Genomic DNA, 20,159 nt, shown 5'->3' with positions numbered 1-20,159 from the left:
ACCATTCTCCATACCCTCTGTCTTCTCTTAGAAAACGTCTTCTTTCCTGGTGAGGCATAAAGGAACATGCAGTGAGCGGTGATGCCAGCGGAAATTGTCACCCTCTGCCATTTTCATACCCTCGAGCGGGGACCAGGCTGCGGGCACCCCGGTCCGGAGGGCACAGGTCCCCACCCCTCACGCCCCTGCAGCTGGGGAAAACAGCATGGTGGACCCGGCAGCCGACAAAAGAAACGGAGGCCACGGGAACTGCGGTGTCCAGCCTCGCCAGGGGTGAGGTCCTCGCCCACTGTTGACCCCGCCTGTTGGCCCTCTTGGGAGGCGCTCCCCCTCCCCAAGGGACAGGGCGCTTTCGTCATCTGGACGAGTCGAGTCAAAGGCCCGACCTTTACGAGGGTGCTGCTCACTGGGTTTCCTAATACTCTGGTCCCAAGAACCGGAAGGCCTTGCTGCGTGGGATCCATTCCCACCTGGACCTAGACCTCCGGTCACCCCGGAAATCAGCCCACTGGGCCCTTCCTCCATCACAGGGAAGAGCTCCACAGCACAGAGCCGCCTCCAGTCACCTGCTGGCTTCTGACCGCAGACGTGACCCCTCCCCCGGCCCGGGTGGGGCGGGGCCAGGCCAGGCCAGGCCAGGCGGGAGGACGCAGAACTACCTGCGCCCCGGCCTAGGGGCTCACCGCACTCGGGCCGTCCCGACGCCCCGCGCTGGCGTAGGTTACAGAGATGCCGGCCAGGTTTCCTGTGTGGACGTTTCTAACTTGCTAAACAATTGAGGCTCCTACGGAGCAAGAGTAATCGAAGTGGGCTGCCCAGGTCCTCCATGTATGCAGCTGCCACGCTCCGGAGGGTCCCTGGTGGGTGGCAGCTCCCCTCTGGGCCTGGGTGGCCAATTTGGGGTGTGGGATCTGGCCTGCTGTCACCTGCAGCCCGTATGGCCCATTCTGCGAGTCTGTGAGGTTTCCCGGGCCCCATCTGGTACTTCCCCTAATAGAGGCGCCAAGGCCGAGCACTTCCAACGGAAACTGGGGGACACATGAAACCCGTACCCTGATAATGAGGAACCTGGAGTAGAAGGCTGAAGAGGACGCAGCCGCACCTGTGCGGCACTTCAAGGGGTTTCGGAACCGCGCTAGAACCAAGCCTGTTGTCAGGGTGCGAGACGACGGGGACCCGGGCGAAAGCGGCCGTGCGCGCGCATGCAGGAGGGAAGGCTGCACCCGGGGACGAAAGGGTTAAGCCGCCCGCAGCGCCCGCGGCGTCCGGTAGCGGGCGCGCGCCGGCGGGAACGCGGGCGCTGGCGGGCGGGCCTCGGGCGGCCGGCGTCCCTGACGTCACCACCCCGCGGTCGCCGTGGCGACGGCCTCATCAGCGCGCGCGTCAGAGCCGCCAGTCTCTTGGCAACGGCCCGATCTCGCGCTCTCCCTCCGCCTGGCGCTCGGCCGCGCGTCGCTCCGGCGTCAAAAGGACGTCAATGGGGATGTATCAGTCTGGCGGCGGCGGCGTGGGCGGGGCCGGCGGCGTGGGGGCGTGGTGAGGGCGGGGCCGGGTGGACCGGGGCGGGGCCGGTGGGCGGGGCTGGCGGCGCGTGCGGCCAGAGAGCCCGGCGCTCGGCTCAGAGCTGACATGCGGCGCGGCCCGGGCGGCAGGCGGCCGAGCAGCGGGCGGCCGGGCAGCGCGAGAGGCCGAGCGGGCGGCGGGGGCCGCGGAGCGAGCGGCGTCCCGCCCTCGGCTCTCCGAGGGCGGCGGAGGTGAGGCGCGGGCAGGCGGCCGCCGTTGGGCTCGGGGCTGCGGGCTCCGCGGCCCCGCAGGTGCGCGCGCGGGGGTCGCGGGCCGGGGCGCCGCCGCCGGGCTCCGCTTTGTGGTGAGGCGGGCGGCGTGGTGGGGCGTGGGAGCAGGGGTCCGGGTTTCGGGACGGAGCCGAGCGCGAGCGGCGATCCACGCGCCCCGCAGGGCTTGGGACCGGGAGCCCGAGCCGAGCCGAGCACGGGCGGCGGGCGTGGGAGCGGGGCGCACGCCCCGCGGGGCTCCCGGAATCCGGGGTCGCTGTGGAGCCGGTCGCCGGCGGGGGAGGGTGGCAGCGGCTCCGCGCGCCCGGCGGGCCGGGGACCCTGGGCTCGGGCCGGCCGGCGCCGAGCTGAGCGCGCCCCCCGCCCGCAGGTGCGGCCCGGAGCCATGGTGATCATGTCGGAGTTGAGCGCGGCCCCCGCGGGCTCGGGCCAGGGACAGCAGAAACCCCTCCGGGTGGGCTTTTACGACATTGAGCGGACCCTGGGCAAGGGCAATTTCGCGGTGGTGAAGCTGGCCCGGCATCGAGTTACCAAAACGCAGGTGCGTGGGGCGGCGGGACCCCGGGGTGGACCCTCTGGGGGTGCACCCCCTGCGGGTGGACACCCCCCGCTCCCCGGAGCAGAGGAAGCTGGTGGAATCCCTGCTTGTGGGGTCCTTCGTCCTAAGGTCTAAACGCTGACAGTTTTTAGTTTGGAAAAGGAAAAAAATGCTTTATGTTATGATTATGCATAATTTGTACAAATATTGGGGGACAGCCAGGAGGATAATGACTAAATAACCTAGGAGTGCAGCTGGAGCCCTGTAAAGTGAGCCTGCAGAGACTTAGGACATTTATTGATTTTTGACTTTTTAAATAATATTAATGGTTACTTTCGTTATTTTCCTCCCGAACTTTTTTATGACCTTTGGGGACATAAAGTGTTTTAGAAATTAACCTACAGAAAATGAAATGTGTAAATTAGCTTAAATGAGAGGGTTTTTCTTTTTCAAACAAAATATCCTTTGTCTATTAAAAATCTGTAGGTTGCAATAAAAATAATTGACAAGACACGATTAGATTCAAGCAATTTGGAAAAAATATATCGTGAAGTTCAGATCATGAAGCTTCTGAATCATCCTCATATCATAAAGCTTTATCAGGTAAGGACTCAAGTTTGCCTCCACTGTTACTTCTGGCAAAGTGTATCATTTTTTTTATTTTCAACAATTAAGTCTCTGAAGGTTGTCCCTCTTTTTGGGTGTTTGTAGGAGTCAGGGGGTTGATTGTATAAGGTGAACAGATTGACTTTTGTAAGCTGTGCAATAATTTTCTTGCTCTTGGATCATAATTCAGATTTGCTTCGTTAAAGTTTTGTTTGGTAGTGTTACTCATTCCAGTTTTGAATGCGTGGAGGTCGGTTGTTAAATTTACTATGAAAACAAACAGCTAGATCTCTACATTGCCGTAAGTCAACCATTTAGTGTGAAGGGACGAATTTGAGTGAAACTAGACTCTTCTACCTTTGCAGATAATTATTAATCTTTAAAACCAGCTGCTCTTACCAGTTTACGTAAACTTATCTGCGCAAAGGCTGCAGTGAGCATTTGTCTGTCCCGTTTCAACCCTTCCATCAAAAATGGAGAGATGAGATGCCTTTGCTGCGGTGAGAGCAAAAGGAACTTGCCATCTAATCCGCTTTAAGAACATGCCTCACCCTGTCCTTCTGTTGGTTTGCTTTGTGACTTTTTGTTCTTCCCTTGAAACTAATAAATTGTATCTTTGGAAACTAAGTGCTGATTTAATTAGGACAGCAAAGGAAATCTCTTACTTAGCCAGGTGCTTCTGCAAAATGAACTCGGGTCTACTTGCACAAGGATAAGTTCTTTGCAGACGTTTGATATTACTCCCAGATGTGTTGGGTGTAAGTTCCTTTTGACGATTCTCACGAAACCCCGTGGATCCGAGATGAATATGGGACGGCGTGGGGACGTGTGTGTGCCCTTGGCAAGGCGAAGCTGTACAGTGTGGCAGGGGAGAGGACTGAGGTTGAGATGACCCCCCGGGGAGTCTGCTGCACTGGGTTACGGTGAAGGATGAGGTGGAGTCACGGGGCTCGTGTTCCCCTAATGACAGTTTACTCAGCATCATTAAGTGCCGAGATCGAGTCACGTGCACTCCAGTTCGTGTTTTGTTTCTGTTGTCATTTTTGAGTCAGGCCGAGATAAGATGTTTCCTCCATGGTCACTGATGTCAGTGCCTGAGCAATGTGCCAGCCTGTTTCCACAGGAGTGGGCTGAAGCCTGTCTGTCTTTGACTTTGACAGCGGGGATGAGCCAGAGCTCTCCTCATCTTCCTGTCCTCCTCTGACCCCGTGCGGGAGGAGCCCAGTTAGCCAGGCGGTAGAGGTCTTTTCTGGGGGTGAATTTTCTCGTCATTCCATGAGCTGCTTTAACTGTTTGGAGACAGGGTTCAGTGGGTAGCAGCGATTGTTATGGCTCTGGTTTTGACACTAGTGTCTCATTTTCATCCAGCTGGCCCAGTCCCCAGAACCTCCGTGAGACGCTTCAGCTCTTTCCTCGAGGTTTTTTTGAAAACTTCAAACACGTTGACTCTTAATTCTTCCTCCGTCTCTTTTTTAAATTGAGGAAAGGGATAAACTTACAACATGTCACTCTACCACACACGTGCAGGGCAAGGGCAGTTACAAGTGTAGCCAAACTGCATTGTGTTCGCTTTTCTTGTTAGATTTGTGGCTCAAGGCAGTTGTCTTTAAAGTGCCTTTTTAAAGGAATAACTATATTTTGAACCCTGAAGAGATCTTTTTCTGTAAAGATGTATTCTCTCTGTCTCTCTCTGAAATATTTTAAAATACACAGACACGAGTTTGTTTTAGTTCTTTCAGTACCAAAGATTTGAATTTGACCTCGTTTCTTAATTAGTTATGTTTTAAAATCTTAAAATTGTTTTTCTATGTGAAATAAAATTCTCGATCAGTAAACGAACCTTTAAGGTGTGTGTGACATTGGCTGTTGCTATTGACACACACGCCGAGGAGTTTGCTGTATGGAGAGGAGTCTTTAGTAGCTTACCTGGCAAAGCTGGCCTCTCACAGCCCTACTGTAGCAGGTCAGTAACGCGAGTGGGGCGGGGAATCTGTTATCTATTATTCAGCTCGTGCCGGCTGTGGCTTGGATAATCTGTTGCCTGCTAGGCTTCTAGAAGAAAGGCCTCACAGAACTCTCGCCATCTCTTTTACTGCTGGGGCCTGCAGAGACTTCACTTTGGGTGAGGCAAAGTGAGTTAAAAATACCATAGGGGAGAGTTCCAATACAAGTAGATATTTTTGGGAAGCAGAGGTGTATCAGGATGGATAGGTTAGTGAGGAACTCACCTCTGGTTTTCAAAAAACTTTTTCTGAATAGGGATCCCCTTTGTCTCTTTATTGCGGAAGATTTTCTTTTCTTTCCTTTTTTAAAATAACAAACATGCTCGTTCTGGAGAAGTTAAAAATTTACTGGGGTTCAAGTAGATTATTTATACTGTTGGTATGTTCCCTTTATGTGGTTAAACGTTAGGTCTTTATTTTTTTAGGTTATGGAAACAAAGGATATGCTTTACATTGTCACCGAATTCGCAAAAAATGGAGAGATGTTTGGTAAGCCATGCTGATTCTTAGTATCTGTTGGAAAGAAATGTCCTGATGGCCCCTCCAGTGTTTGGGTCCCCCCAGCATCCTTTCGTTGTGCCCTAGGCGACGGCCGGACCTTTGGATTTGGGGCTGTAGCTTCCTTTTGTCCCTCCTCAGATTACTTGACCTCCACCGGGCACCTGAGCGAGAGTGAAGCCCGCAAGAAGTTCTGGCAGATTCTGTCAGCTGTGGAGTACTGCCACAGCCATAACATCGTCCACCGGGACCTCAAGACCGAGAACCTGTTGCTGGACGGCAACATGGACATCAAGCTGGCAGGTGAGGGGCCCAGGAGCGCGCCCAGCAGGAGGGAGGTGCATGCCGGCGAGGGGCCCCGTGCCGTATTGCACGAGCCTTTGAAACCGCGGCCCTGCCGTTTGCACCGCAACTTCATCGCCTGTTTCCTTGTCTCTCAGATTTCGGGTTTGGGAATTTCTATAAGCCAGGGGAGCCTCTGTCCACGTGGTGTGGGAGCCCCCCATACGCAGCCCCGGAGGTCTTCGAGGGGAAGGAGTACGAAGGCCCCCAGCTGGACATCTGGGTAGGAGCCACTGGTGCAGTGCCTGGGGGGTGCGGGTGCTCAGGGGGCACTGGTGCCGGGGCACAGGCGCTGACTCAAGTCTGGTCCTCCTCAGAGCCTGGGTGTTGTGCTGTACGTCCTCGTCTGCGGGTCTCTTCCCTTCGACGGGCCTAGCCTGCCGGCCTTGCGGCAGCGGGTGCTGGAGGGCCGGTTCCGCATCCCCTTCTTCATGTCTCGAGGTAGGTGAGTGCCCGGCCTCTCCTGGGCGGGTGCGGTCACCAGCCTGCTGCCCGAGCTGTTGGGTAACCAGGATGAGACTTTGGGGGGAGGAGGAGGAATTTATTTCCTGAAATGCCTGCTTGACCGTCTTCTGAGTCTGCCATCGGGCCTGGGAGCCAGTCCCATGTCACTGTGGGGTGTTTACTAGATGCCTGCGAAAGAATCCCAACCCACTGGCTGCTTTTTCTGTGCCCTACTTACAGGGCCGGCTGATGCCTATGCAGGCTGCTCCGAAGCCGGCTGGGGGCCCAGCGACAGCACTCGGGGTGCTGGCCCCGTCCCCTGAGTCTCACCCCTCCCACACTGTTTTTCTCTTCCACTCTGGAAGGTGTTGGACAGCTGCTTCCTCACATGCTTGGTCACAGCAGGGTGGGGGAGTCTAGGTGTTGCTCAGTCTGGTGGACATTAGGACCAGGTTCCCCAGGGACCTGATCCCTCGACCCGTGGCCCTCCTTGGCGCAGGTCTGTGACCCCCAGGCCACCGCTCCCGGCCTCAGTGTTCTTTGGGATGGTCACTTGTCTGCTCGCCACGTGTGCGGGAGCCACGTCCCCTGCAGGGACCCGGGTGGGCGGCGGGCACGCGCGTGCGGGAGGCCCTTGCGGGCTCAGTGCGCCTCCCTTGCCCCCCAGACTGTGAGACGCTGATCCGCCGCATGCTGGCGGTGGACCCCACCAAGCGCATCACCATCAGCCAGATCTGGCAGCACAGGTGGATGCAGGCCGACCCCGCCCTGCGGCAGCCGACCTGCCCGGTCTTCTCCTTGCTCGGCTATGCCTCCAGCTTGGGCAGCTATGACGAGCAGGCACTGGGCATCATGCAGACGCTGGGCGTGGACCGACAGAGGACCGTGGAGGTGCGCCGCCGGCCTGGCCTGCCGTGGGGAGGGTGCGCTTTCCCGGGCGTGCGGCTGATGGACGGGCGGCTCGCCCACGGGCAAGGGCATTCTCGGCCCCCCCAGAACAGCGCGGGAGCTGGCTCTTCAGGGAGCCCCCCCCGCCGGCTGCGCTCTGACCCCGCTTCTCTGCCCCCAGTCGCTGCAGAACAGCAGCTACAACCACTTCGCGGCCATTTATTACCTGCTCCTGGAGCGGCTGAAGGAGCTCCGGCTCGCCCAGCCGCCGGCCCGCCCCGGCCACGCCTGGCAGCAGAGGCCCCGGAGCTCGGACCTCAGCGCATTTGAGGTGAGGGGCAGCGCCTTCGCTACCCAGCCCCGTGTCTCTGCCTTGGACTGTGTCCCCAAGTTAGGAATCCCCTGCTCGGACATGCCTGGGAGGGCACGCGGGCTGAGCCCCCAGGTCATCTACCCCCTCCCGTTAGGCACTTGGCGGGGGGTCCCGTGTGGTGAAGCGGGGGGGGGGGGCAGCCGCTCTGCTGGGGGTCAGGCCCCGCCTGACCACCCCCCGTTCCTTCACGGCCCCTGGCGCCACCACTTGGCCGATTCCCCTGGTCACCCCACACGGTGAGGCCCTGGAGGGGGCTACACACGTGTCCTGAGCCCGCAGCTGGCGGCTGACGCCTGTTAACTCAGAGGGAAGCCAGCCGGTCTGTTCCGCGACGCTGTGTTGCTCGCAGTCGTGCCCTGCCTCTGTCCCTCACGGCCTCTGTCCTCATCTGCTGGCCCCCAGGTGCCTCAGGAAGGCCCACCCGGCGACGCTTTCCGCTCCGCCCTGCTCTGCGCGCAGCCCCAGGCCTTGGGGCAGTCCGTCCTGCAGGCTGAGATTGACTGTGACCTCCACAGCTCGCTGCAGGTGTGCGAGCGCCTCGCAGGCGGTGTCCGGGGTGGGCCGGTCTGCCTCCCAGTGGTGGTGACGCCCGGGGCCGGGCCTCACAGAGCGCTGGGGTCACCGGCCTGTGTGTGTCCCCGCAGCCCTTGCTCTTCCCCGTGGACACCGGTTGCCGCGGGGCGTGCCGGCGGCGCTCCGTCTCCCCCAGCAGCCTGCTGGACACGGCCATCCGCGAGGAGGCCAGGCGGGGCCCGGGCCTGGACGAGGAGCAGGAGACACGGGAGCCCCCACCTGGCAGCACCGGCCGGAGGCACACGCTGGCCGAGGTCTCCACCTGCTTCTCCCCGCGCATCCCTCCATGTAAGCATCCCCGTGGCTCAGGGCCACGCCCAGTGGGTGGGCTGTGACGGGCAGCGTCTTCAGGTCTGCCATTCCTGAATCGCCCGAGACCACGTGAACCATACTTAGACCTCGCAGGTGGCACTCGAGTGGCAGGGACAGCGTGGGGTGTAGCTGCCCTCGGGGGCCAGCAGGGCAGGTCCTCGGCCCAGGCCCCTCTGAGTCCCGGGTCCAAGCGCCACCTGTTGGCTGTAGCTGCGCGCCCAGCCCCGTGGTGCTGGCCGTCGAGGCTTCCTGGACTCTGGGGGCATCTGGCCGTCACAGACTTCCTACCCCCCAGAGTTGAGGCTAGGGGTGGGGAGGGTACAGCTGTCTGCCCCGTCAGTGGGCCACGGGCCATCTGAGGGCCGGGGAGACGCCGCAGCAGGCGCGAAGCTACGGAGCCAGAGCACTTGGACTTGCTGTGAAGGGTGTCGGGCGTCCCCGGGTGCGTCTGGCCTCAGCAGCACCTACTGCTCTGCAGGTATCGTCGTCTCACCCTCCGCGGCCAGTCCTTCCGAAGGCACCAGCTCCGACAGCTGCCTGACCTCTGCGGGTGACGGCCTGGCTGGGCTCAGTGGACACCTGGTTGCTCAGGGGCTGCTGAGTGCCTGCTCCCCGCTCAGACTGGCCTCGCCGCTCCTGGGGACCCGGTCCGCCACCCCAGTGCTGCAGGCGCAGGGGGCCCTGGGGGGAGCCGCCCCGCTCCCCGTCAGCTTCCAGGAGGGCCGGAGGGCGTCGGACACCTCTCTCACTCAAGGTGACTTCCCCTTTCGCGCCCACTTCTGCCTTCCCCAGGAGACCCGTGCGCACCCCGGAGGGCATCACTTTGTCCTTAATGGCAGGTGGCAACCCCCTCTTCTAGCTGGTCCTGGTGGAGCAGCTGTGCTCCCTGGGCAGGCCGAAGCTGCTGCCCGGGTTCTAGACGCCCTGGCTTCTAGGACGAGCTCACACGGCCTCTAGTAGCTGGTCCTAAAAGCCCAAGAGATGCTTGGATGGCGGGCGTCAGCTCCTGACTTGGAGGAGGATGGCCAGGGAGGCACCCGCCACAAAGGCAGCCCGTACTTGGCAGCCAGGCTCTCTTGGCACCTCCCAGGGCTTGTGGGGCCCCAGCCCCCTCCTGAGGCCCCCACACTGCTCGCGCCCTCCTTCCACGAAGGATCCACTGTCTGCCCAGACGTGTGCTTCTTCAGGGCTGGAACTGCTGTCCCAAACCAAACCCCAAAAGAGACTGATGTCCCAGCCCCAGGAGAGGGGCTGTCATGAAGTGATGGGGTGACCAGAGGGCCCCTTGACCCTGTAGAAAGGCGTGCGGGTCCCCTCATCCCACCACGTTCACGCCCCTCGGCCCCCCCCCATACTCCTCCCCACTGTCTGGAAGCCCCAGCAAGCGACGGGCCGTCAGGCCAGGGCTGGTGGACGGGTCCGTATACCTGTTGACTTTGCCTGTCCCCAGGGCTGAAAGCCTTTCGGCAGCAGCTGCGGAAGAACGCGAGGACCAAAGGCTTTCTGGGGCTGAACAAGATCAAGGGGCTGGCTCGCCAGGTGTGCCAGCCCTCCTCCTCCAGCCGGACCTCGAGGGGCGGCCTGAGCGCCTTCCAGCTGCCCGCACAGAGCCCGGGCCTGCTCGGCGGCGGGGCCGGCGGCCGGGAGGGCAGGAGCCTGCTGGAGGAGGTGTTGCACCAGCAGAGGTAAGACGCCCGCTTGGCACTGGTGCCGGGGCCTGGGCAGGGCTCATGTGGCTTGGGATTTTCTGAGCGGCCTTACCCCTTGCACTCCCGCTTCTGCACGTAGCCAGCCAAGCGCCGCCCTGCCCAGGCTGGGGGAGAGCTGTGCAGCTCCTTCCCAGTAGCTGGGGGCGGGGGTGGGGAGCCTCGGCCCGCAGTGGGGGAGGGAGGGGGCGGCGGGTAGGAATGTCACGTCTGGTTGGCATCTCTGAGCTGCTACGAAAGCAAGACGGGGAATGAAATGCCAGGAATTGCTCAGGGGATGAGTCACGCACAGAGTGGCGTGTTCCGAGCAGCTCCAGCCCGTACTTCCACGGGGCGGGCCCTCCAGCCCTGGCGGGTGGAAACCCGATCGTGTGGGAGCCTGGCCGGGTGGCGGGGGCAGCCGCGCGCCGGCCGGCACTGACCTGCCCTCCCTGTCCCTCGGCCTGGCCAGGTTGCTCCAGTTACAGCACCACCCGGCGGCCCCACCCGGCTGCCAGCCGGCCGCCCAGCACCCCCCAGCCCCCCTGGTCCTCGCCCCCTGCGACGGCACCCTCCTCGTGTCGGGACTGCAGAAGGAGCTGGGGCTGGGGCCCGGCCCGCTGCTGCCGCCCCCCCTGCTGCAGGCCGGGGGCTCCCCGGTGGCGTCGGCCGCCCAGCTCCTGGACGCCCACCTGCGCATCAGCAGCTCCACGGCCCCCGGCCCTGCCGCCGCGGCCCCCCAGCCACGCTTCGCCACGCTGTCCCCGAGCCTGGAGCCCGCGGGGCTGCCCCAGGGAGACTGTGAGATGGAGGACCTGACCTCCGGCCCGCTGGGCACCTTTGTCTTGGTGCAGTGAGGGGCCCGGCCGGGCTGTGACTTCTCGAAGCAATAATTTCAGAGTATGTGAAGACGTTTCCGGACTCAAAGCCAAGAACTGTTCAGAAGGAAAACAAGCAATACGTTTGGTGTTTTGGCTTTTTAGTTTATTTTTTGTTTGATTTTTTTTTTTTTTTTTTCCCTTGCACTGAGCAACTGTAACTCCGAGTAGGGACTGGAAACTTTTTGAAGAAAAATAATAATCCAGGGGCCTGTCATTGGGGCGGGTGGATGGAAGCGGGAGGAGGGCAGCGGGTGGAGCTGGCAGCACTGTGGTCGGGGTCACGGGGGGGGGGGGAGGGGGTCGCCGATTGCCCCCAGGAAACCGTGGTGTGAGCCGTGCGTCCCCATCGCGTGTGTGTGCGTGTGCATGTGTTAGTGGGTTTTTTTTAGTTCACAATTCTCCACTTCCTGAAACACTTAGGCTTCACTTGAAAACTGTGAACTTTCTGCTTTATGTATCAGTTCTTGAAAAGCTCTAACGTCCAGCCCAAGAGAAGATAATCTATAAATTCACGGAATTCTCTCCCCTAAAATCAGAACCCAGAGGATAGTTTTTCTTATTTTAGAGGAGACGTTTTATAAACTGCTCGGGAGTTGGTTTTCCAGGATTCTTCGGAGGGGCTGCAAAGAGGAACCTGGGTGGGGTGGGGTGACCGCGAGGTGGAGGCTCCCCGCCCCCTGCCCCGGTCACTCGGCCTGGAGCCCCAGGGCACCTTCGAGGGAGCTGGGGAAGTCTCTTCCTCCTGCACCTCTTATTTCCGCTGCTAATTAAGTTTTTATGCATTTCATTATCAGGGTCCAAAAAGAACAACTGACTTGGGGTGGAGGGGGGATCGTGCAATATGGCGATTCTGTGATGCTGGGACAGGGATGGGCCGCTTGCGGTCGGGGGACGGCCCACCTTGCCCAGGCCCTGTGCTTGGTGGGCCTTCGTTTTAGGAAAAAGAAGTGAGAGGTCAGTGCTGTTCAAGCTTTGTTCTTTTTTTAAAGCGAATACTGTACATGTATATACATAGGAGACAAACATACACTACTTATTTTTTATACTTTTTACTACGTTTTTGTGTTCCTGGTTTGAACTTCCCTCTCTGGTAACGGAACAAAGCTCTGGCACCGGGTCCGTGTGGAGGCGGGGCCGGCAGGGAGCAGACCAGGCGCACGCTCACCTGGCAGGTGAACTCAGGTGGTGGCTCGGTCCGTCGGAGGCCGCTGGGCTGAGCAGGAGGACCGCTCCTCCCCATCCCTGTGGCCAGTCAGTGCCGTCCCTTTACCAACGTAGGTGCCTTCAGCTCGTGTCGGCTCTCGCAGCCTGCAGCGTTAGGCCCAGGTGATGCCGAACCAGGAAGGTGGCACGTGTAGAAGCCAAAGATTGCCGGCTCCCCAGAGGCCGGGGAGGCGGCCCGGGTCTGTGCGTGTGGGCATCTCCCACTGGCCCCGCCGCCGCTGCTCTGTAGCTGTGTCCAGGAGCGGGACAAAGGACTGTCCTTGCACCTGGCTGCCAAGAAGTCACCAAAGCCTCCCGTGACTAGGAAGGTTTGGGCCAGGAGAGCGCCGGAGGCCCCGGGGCGCCAGTCTCGGCCTCCACCTTCTGGAGGCACCGTCGACTCCCCCGAGGCCGCTTCCCTCCTTAACGCACCTGTTCTAACGCCATTGATCAAAGGCCTCAGAACCACGACAAGCACTTTACTCTCAGCGGTTTCCTCCCGTCACCGTCAGACGTGTGTCGTGTTGTGTCCGGTGTTGGCGACGCGTGTGCTGCGGGTTTCTCAGCGGCGCGGTCCCGCGGACCGGACGCAGGAGCCTGTCCCAAGGCACCACGCCATCTGATGAAGATGTACATAGTTTGGGTTTTTTACCATAACTGAATTAATTATTTTATTTCATATGTTCACGTGAGAAATGTATGCCAAATGATTAGTGGATGTATGTTTTTTAATTTAATATTTAAATAAAACATTTGGGGAAGAAACCTTGACTCCTTCCCCGGCTTCTCTGTGGGGGGCTCCTTCCTTCCGAGCTGCTTCCTCCAGGTTCGATGAGTTTCAGGTCTTGGGGAAGAGCGCCAAGTGCCAGCTCCTGCGCTCAGCCGAGCTGCAGGCCTGAGCCCTGACCTGCTAGGAGGGCCGGGCGCTCAGTGGCCCCGGCTGGGAGGGGTGGGGGGGGCCCGCTGGTGCTCAGACCCCTTCCCAGGTGGCAGCTCTGCTAATCGGCTGGATGTCTTGACACCCAGGTGTGTTTCCAGCTGGTTCGTCCCCTCCCAGGGCACCATTCACGCTTCACTCTTCACCCACAATGTTCTCTGAATCCACCTAGAAATCAAGGCTTTGGAAGAATCTCACAGCCAAACTATTTCCTGGTCTTTTCAAGTTGACATCACCACCTTCTAGGAATAGGGCAGATGGGGCTGCCAGAAGACCAAAGGGTTCTCTTCATTTTGATGCCTGGCAAATCTTTTTTGATTAAAAAATTCTTGAACCCTTTCATACTCATTAAGATGGTCATTATCAAAAAAACAAAAGTGTTTGCAAGGATGCAGAAATTGGACCCCTTGTGCATTGCTTGTGGGAAAGTACGATGGTGCAGCTGCTGTGGAAAACAGTATTGCAGTTCCTTAAATAGTTAAATAAGGACCATGTCATCCAGCAATCCCAATTCTGGGCATAGACCCAAAAGAACTGAAAGTAGGGTCTCAAACAGATACCTGTACACCCATGTTCATGGCAGCATATTCACAATAGCCAAAATGTCGAAGCCACCCAGTAACCACCGGTGGATGGATGGATAAATAGAATGTGGTCCATCCACACAATAGAATATTATTCAGCCTTAAAATGGAAGGACATTCCAACACCTGCTACAACACGGATGAACCTTGAGGACGTTATGCTCTGTGACATAAGCCAGTTACAAAAGGACAAATATTGTATGATCCGCTTACGTGAGGTCCCTGGAGGAACCAGATTCACAGAGACAGAAAGCAGGATGGTGGGGGCCAGGGGCTGGCAGTGGGGCTGGGGAGTGAGTGTTTAATGGGGGCAGAGTTTCAGTCTGGGGAAGAGGGAAAGTTCTAGAGACAGATGGTGGTTACACAACAGCTGGTTACACAACAACGTGAATGTACCCAAGGCCACCGAAATGTACACTTAAAAATGGTTAAGACTGTAAATTTTATGTGTATTTAACCAAAATGAAAAGAAGAAAGATTCTTTCGGGGGGACAGGTTGAGAGGTGGACAGCAGCCTCCCCGTGGAGAGTAGGGGCTCCAGGGGCCAGGAGTGAGCAAGCGAGTGAGATGGCCGTAGGGTTAGATCCACGGGGAATCCCGCGGAAGCTCAGAGTCTGTTTCCACACATTCTGGGAATAACGGTGCATGTTGCTTAAATGCCTGGGAATAACGGTGCATGTTGCTTCAATGCCGAGCCCTTCCGACAGCCCACAGGGACTGAGCGGCGGGGGTCCTCACGGCCGTGGGAGGGATTCCCCCCCAGCAAAAGGCTCCCTGCTTTCTGGGGAGTCTCAGCAGTTTGGAGGCTTGCTGAAGAAGAGTTTTAGCATCTTAGATGGGGAGCTAGGTTCACAGTGACCGACTGAGCCGTGAGGCTGGCTTCAGGCAGGAGGGCGGGTCAGATGTGTCCCCAGGAGAGCTCAGCGACGCCAAACGGACTCCCCCGGCCTCCCTGGGGCGTGGCCTACGGAGCTGGCTCTGCGCCCTGGCACCTCTGTCCCCCCACCTAGGAGGGGGCCGGCTCGGCCGCTGAACTCAGGCCCTGTGGCTTGCTGTCGAGAAGACTAAAGGGAAATCCAGAAAATCCGGTTTACTGTTTGGGACGGAGAGTCTTATAAACCAGGAAGAACTCAAGCAAAATGCGTCTGGACCTCTTGACGTATTTGGCGCCGTGTTAATAACTTGACATGCCCGTGTCTTGGCTCCCAACCAGACGCTCAGCTCCTTGTGGGGACCTCATTTCTCATCCGGCTCCCACTCCCACGGGCCCGGGCACAGGCGGGCTCGCGTGGCCCTTCGGCAAAGAGCCGGCAGCTGAGTGAGCCCCTGTTCTCGAGCTGGCTTGCTTCCTCTGAACGGATGGTGCGGCGTGCCGTTATTATTATTGGTGGTGGTGGTGGTATTGTTCTCGTTATGTAACACTTCCTAGAATTCCCAGGTTGGAGATTGGAGCCCGGTGCAGGGAGCCCCACGTAGACCCACGGGATATCGGAACTCTGTCCTGGGCTTACAGATCTGCTCACGAATACTTTCCCGTCCCCCAGAACAGGAGGCCAGCGGCTGTGGGACTCGGCGAGGCTCCCGGTGCGTTAGGGGTCTTCTCAAGGCCCCGCCACCGCGTCTTGCTCTCTCAGCATTTCTGCACCTGGGACGACCCCACCTTCTCGGGTGTTTTGCGAGGAGTTGACGCTGTGGATGGGTGCGTTCCCGTGGGGCGTGGGGCGTGGGGTGCGGCGGGGCCGAGCCAGGCCCTGGCACGTCCCTTAGCACGCGACTGCACGTCTGCGCGTGGGCAGCGCTCTGGTCGGCTTTCTCGTGTTCAGGACATCGCGCCTCACGATGCCCCTTAGGTGGGTGTGACCACTAACCACCCCGGGAACCACTTAGCACAGCTCCAGGCACACCGGGAGCGCCCAGGAACACAGCAGTGCCCCGCAGGGTCCCTGCAGGGTCGCCGCAGCCGGAGGGCACGTGCCCATCAGCGAGGAAGGGCCAGGGGGCCGGGAGGCGCAGGCTTGGCCCCCTTTCATCCCCACGCTGGTGCTGAAAATGCTGAATCCTGCCGCAGAGGTAGGAGGCCTCACCCTGAAGGCGCGAGCTGCCGTGGTCGGTGTGACTCGCTGCCCGGGGCTGGGGGCACCCTCCCGGCTGGGCCACGGGACAGTGTGTGCCAGAGCCGCCCTGCTTTACGAGGAAGCCTTTCTGGGCACCTCAGAGTGAGAGCGGCTTCTGTGGGGGAGGAGGGGGCACGGACAGCAGGGACGGCGGGGTCGGAGGGGTCAGAGAGTGAGGGAAGTTCCCGGCTGGGGAGCCGGGGCTCATCTCCCTCCGAGGCGGGGACTGAACCTGACCTAAGAGGAACTGGCTCGCTTGGGGGTGGAAGGAAAAGCGTTGGCCTATTAGCTTTCCTTCCAGAATAACAGCGGGGAGTTTCAGATGTGCAGGGGAGGCGGGGGAGGGGCACCGCCAGCCTGTGGCACGAACTTTGACCTTGAGAGGGCATCCTGAAGAGGGTATCCAGGGTGGAGATGTCTTAGCGGGCCCACCTGAGGTTTTCCAGGTCTGGCTCTGTGGGCTACTGTCCATGGTGAGAGGAGGGCAGAAACCAGAGGGGCCTGGAATCTAAGCTGATTACTGTGAGGCTGGGAGGGCAGTGGAGGGGGAGGGGGAGAGGTGGGAAGGGGGAGGGGTGGGAAGGGGGAGAGGTGGGGAGGGAGAGAGGTGGGATGGGGGGGTGGGGAGAGAAAGAGTGAGCATGTTCAACCCCTCCCCTCAGGGGAACTCCTGGGTCTCGGTCTGACTCACTCTTTAATTATCATCATTTCATTTATTTGAAGGTGATTTCTGTAAAAAATAGACACATCACTCAGGAGGCCCCGGGGACAGCGCTATCCCCGTTGTCTTTGAGAGGCCGTGTGCTGGGATGAGGCCCACGAGCTCCAGGCCAGCCGCACTTCCCCAGCAGGTTTGGGGGGTTTTGGGTTCAATCGGAGGGGAAGGTATCTTTCCTCCTTCACCGAGTGTGTCCACCTCCAGCAGCAAAGGGTTATGTGAAAAGCCCGGGGCTCCAGGTGCCACTGGATTGAGGTTTGAGGACGGTGAGGAGCACAGGGGCTGCAAAGCCCCAGAAACAAGGTGCCCCCAGAGCCAGTCAGCTGTGATTGACACACAGTGAAACGCACCTGTCATGTAATCAATGAGCTTCCGCAAGGCACAGACGGTGTGACGGCCACCAAAATCAGTACACACGTTTTCATCACCTGGAGAGCCCCTGGGCCCTCTCCTGGGTCCAGCTCTCGTCTCTGTGGGTTAGTCTGCATTTCCTAGAATTTCCCACGAATGGGTCATACGGTGTGTGTTCTCCGTTTGGCTGCTTTCAGTTGGCAGAATTCCCTGCAGACCCGTCCAGGTGTTGTGGGCATCACTAGTTCAGCTCTTTCACTGCCAGGTAGAGTTCCAAGGTATGGATGGGCCAGAGGAGAGTGTGTTTATCCACTCACCAGTCGATGGACACTCGGATTGTTCCCAGTTTGGGGCTATTACAAATGATGCTGCAAATGATGGGTGTTTGTGTGTGAGTCTTTGTGGGGATAGGTTTTGTTTCTCTTGGGTAACAGGTAGAAGCGATGGCTGTATGTATCGTATGACAGCTATTAGCTTTATAAGAAGCAGTCAGACTGTCACCCAAAGTGACTGCACCAGTTTACATTCCCACCCATAATTTATGGGTGCTGCATCCTCGTCAGCACTTGGTAGCGTCAATCTTTAAAACTTTAGCCATTCTAATAGGTCAGCTATTCTGATTTTATTTTGCATTTTCCTGATGACTGGTGATGTTTAACAACTCTTTATGTGCTTATCGGCTGTTCTATTTTTCAAGTTTATTCAGGTCTGCCAATTTTTAAATGGGTTGTTTGAATTCTTCTCATTAAGTTGTTTATATATTCTGCATATAAGTTTTTGTCACGTGTGTGTATAGATGTATATGTGTCTATGTACATATACACACAAATACACATATATATGTGTATCTACACATATGCATATATGTATATGTATGTACACACACACACCAGAAAATATTTCTCCCATCTGTGGCTTGCCTTTCATTTGAAGAGTGGAGTTGAAGGTTTTAATTTTTATGAACTCTGACTTATCATTTTATCTTTTATGGTCAGTGGTTTTTGTGTCCTAAGAAAGCTCTGTCTACCCCAAAGTTAAGAAGATGCCCTTGCTCCCTTCTAGAGGTTTTATACTTTCAACTTTTCTGTCCACATCTACAATCCACTTTGAGATGATTTTTGCCTATGTTTTGGGATGGCAGTCGAAGTGTATTTTTTCTCTATGGATATCCAATTTTTCCAGCACCATTTATTGAAAAGACTCTCCTTTGCCCCATTGAATTAATTGGTCACATTTGTCATAAATTTAAGGACCTACTTCTGGACTCTGTTCCATTGATCTACATGTATATCTGATGACAATACCATGCTGCCTTGATTATTTTTATTATTATAGCTTGAGTCTTGATAAAATTAGGTAATGTTAAGTCTTCTAATTTTGTTCTTCTTTCTCTAAATTACTTTTGCTTTTCTAGGTCCTTTGCATTTCCGTATAAATTTTAGAATTAGCTTGTCAATTTCTATAAATTGTATCAAATCTATTTATTTGTGTAGAATTGGCATTATTTCTTCCTTAAATGTTTGCTGGAATTCATCAGTGAAGGCATTTGGGGCTGGAGTTGCTTTGTGGGAAAGTTTTAAATTACAAGTTCAATTTCATTTATAGGTTTAGAACTAGTCAGGTTTTCTGTTTCATCTTTGAGTGAGCTTTGGGAGTTTATGTCTTTCAAGGCTTTGTCCATTTCAAATGAGTTGTTGGCTTTATTTCTCTTTCTTTAAGTTCCGTTAAGTTAGTATCCTTTTATTGTCTGTAGGCTCTGCAGCAATGCCTTCCATTTCATCGAGACTTGTTTTGTGGCCCAGAGTACGGTTTATCTTGGTGAATGCTCCAGGTGCTCTTGAGAAGGGCATGAGTCCTGCCCTTGTTGGGTGGAGTGTATTATAAACATCAGTTGGGTCAAGGTGGGCAATGCTGCTGTTGAATTCTCCTCCATTCTACTGATTTTCTGTCTTCTTTTCTATTCACACTGAGAGAGGAGTGTTGAGATCACGTGGATTATAGTGTGGATTTGTCTCTTTCTTCTGTTCTTTCAGTTTTACAATAATGTGTTGTGAAGCTCTCTCTTACCCGGTACCTGCATTTTCAGGATTGTTGTGTCTTGATGAATTGACCCTTTTATTGTTATGAGCTGTCCCTCATTATCTTGTTAATCTTCCTTGTTCTGAGGTCTACTTCCATATGGAGATTCTAGCTTTCTTGGGTTTGTGGTTGCATGGTACATCTTTTACCATGTTTATACTTTTAGCCCACTTTTAAAGTGGGTTTCCTGTAGACAGCATGTAGTTGGGTCCTGGATTTTTATCTAGCCTGAGTGTATCTGCTTTTTAATCATTGTGTTTGGCTCATTTAACATTTACTGTAACTAGTGACTCGGGTGTGTCTGCCTGCCACCCACTGTTCACTCCAGTCTGTCTCCTCTCTTCTTCGCTCCTTGTCATGACCTCTTCAGACGTCTTCTGCATTGACTGCATTTATATATATATATATATATTTTTTTTTAATTTATTTAATTAATTAATTTATTTTTGGCTGCGTTGGGTCTTCGTTGCTGTGCATGGGCTTTCTCTAGTTGCGGCGAGTGGGGGCTACTCTTCACTGCAGTGCGCGGGCTTCTCATTGCGCTGGCTTCTCTTTGCGGAGCACGGGCTCTAGGCACACAGGCTTCACTAGTTGTGGCTTGTGGGCTCTAGAGCGCAGGCTCAGTAGTTGTGGCACACGGGCTTAGTTGCTCCACAGCATGTGGGATCTTCCCGGACCAGGGCTCAAACCCGTGTCCCCTGCATTGGCAGGCGGATTCTGAACCACTGCGCCAGCAGCGAAGCCCCGCGACTGCATTTTAATCACACCGTCTGTCTCCACGTGGGGAGGGGTGCGGCACATGTTCCCTTGGTCCGCCTCCCGTTGGTCAGACTGTGGACACACAGCCACGCCACCACTTTTATCATGTTTTGTACAACAGTGTTCTTATAAGATTTCTTCTTATGGTAACAGCAACAATAGCGACAAAAGTTCAGACACCACTTGCGAACACGAGGCTTCACTGCTGGATGCAGAGATAAAGACTTAGCTGGGACCGGTGGGTCTATCTTTGCCCGAGCTCCAAGCACAGTTCCACCTTGGACTTGACCTGCGCACGCAGGCCTGCAGTGGGTGGAGGCGCCGACTCCCCGGCTAAGCTGGGCTGTAGCCCTCCGGCCCCTTCTTCCCTGTGCCCTGGCTGCCCGAGGAGCAGGGAGGGCAGGCATGGACGATGCGGCACAGGGACTCCGGGTGACGCGAGCTGCAGCTGTTGATCACCGTGGAGCTTCTCCCTGAC

At 56.8% G+C, this 20,159-nt stretch overlaps 1 protein-coding gene across 2 annotated transcripts; it reads left to right on the top strand.

The window, feature by feature from the left end:
* Positions 1-1,634: 1,634 nt before the first annotated feature.
* Positions 1,635-12,896, top strand: SIK1 (salt inducible kinase 1). 2 transcript variants are annotated; one of them, XM_057545166.1, is made up of 14 exons: positions 1,635-1,754; positions 2,164-2,334; positions 2,818-2,934; positions 5,366-5,429; positions 5,580-5,741; positions 5,879-6,003; positions 6,098-6,221; positions 6,892-7,115; positions 7,294-7,443; positions 7,888-8,010; positions 8,130-8,346; positions 8,849-9,124; positions 9,821-10,055; positions 10,528-12,896. In XM_057545166.1, the coding sequence occupies exons 2-14, from the start codon at positions 2,179-2,181 to the stop codon at positions 10,910-10,912; spliced, it is 2,358 nt and encodes a 785-aa protein (XP_057401149.1). In that variant the 5' UTR covers positions 1,635-1,754; positions 2,164-2,178; the 3' UTR covers positions 10,913-12,896. The 2 variants fall into 2 exon arrangements, with proteins under 2 accessions (XP_057401149.1, XP_057401150.1); XM_057545167.1 differs by lacking the exon at positions 7,888-8,010.
* The last annotated feature ends 7,263 nt before the right edge of the window (positions 12,897-20,159 follow it).

The sequence above is a fragment of the Balaenoptera acutorostrata genome, chromosome 4 (assembly GCF_949987535.1).
Source record: "Balaenoptera acutorostrata chromosome 4, mBalAcu1.1, whole genome shotgun sequence".
Lineage (NCBI taxonomy): Eukaryota > Metazoa > Chordata > Mammalia > Artiodactyla > Balaenopteridae > Balaenoptera > Balaenoptera acutorostrata.
The sequence above is the reverse complement of the archived record's forward strand: the minus strand, read 5'-3'. Positions and strand labels throughout refer to the sequence as shown.

Coding starts and splice junctions, on each gene's coding strand:
- SIK1 (XM_057545166.1), top strand. CDS start 2,179: ATGGTGATCATGTCGGAGTTGAGCGCGGCCCCCGCGGGCTCGGGCCAG. Junction 2,935..5,365: donor ATATCATAAAGCTTTATCAG/GTAAGGACTCAA, acceptor TTATTTTTTTAG/GTTATGGAAACAAAGGATAT. Junction 8,011..8,129: donor ACCTCCACAGCTCGCTGCAG/GTGTGCGAGCGC, acceptor GTGTCCCCGCAG/CCCTTGCTCTTCCCCGTGGA.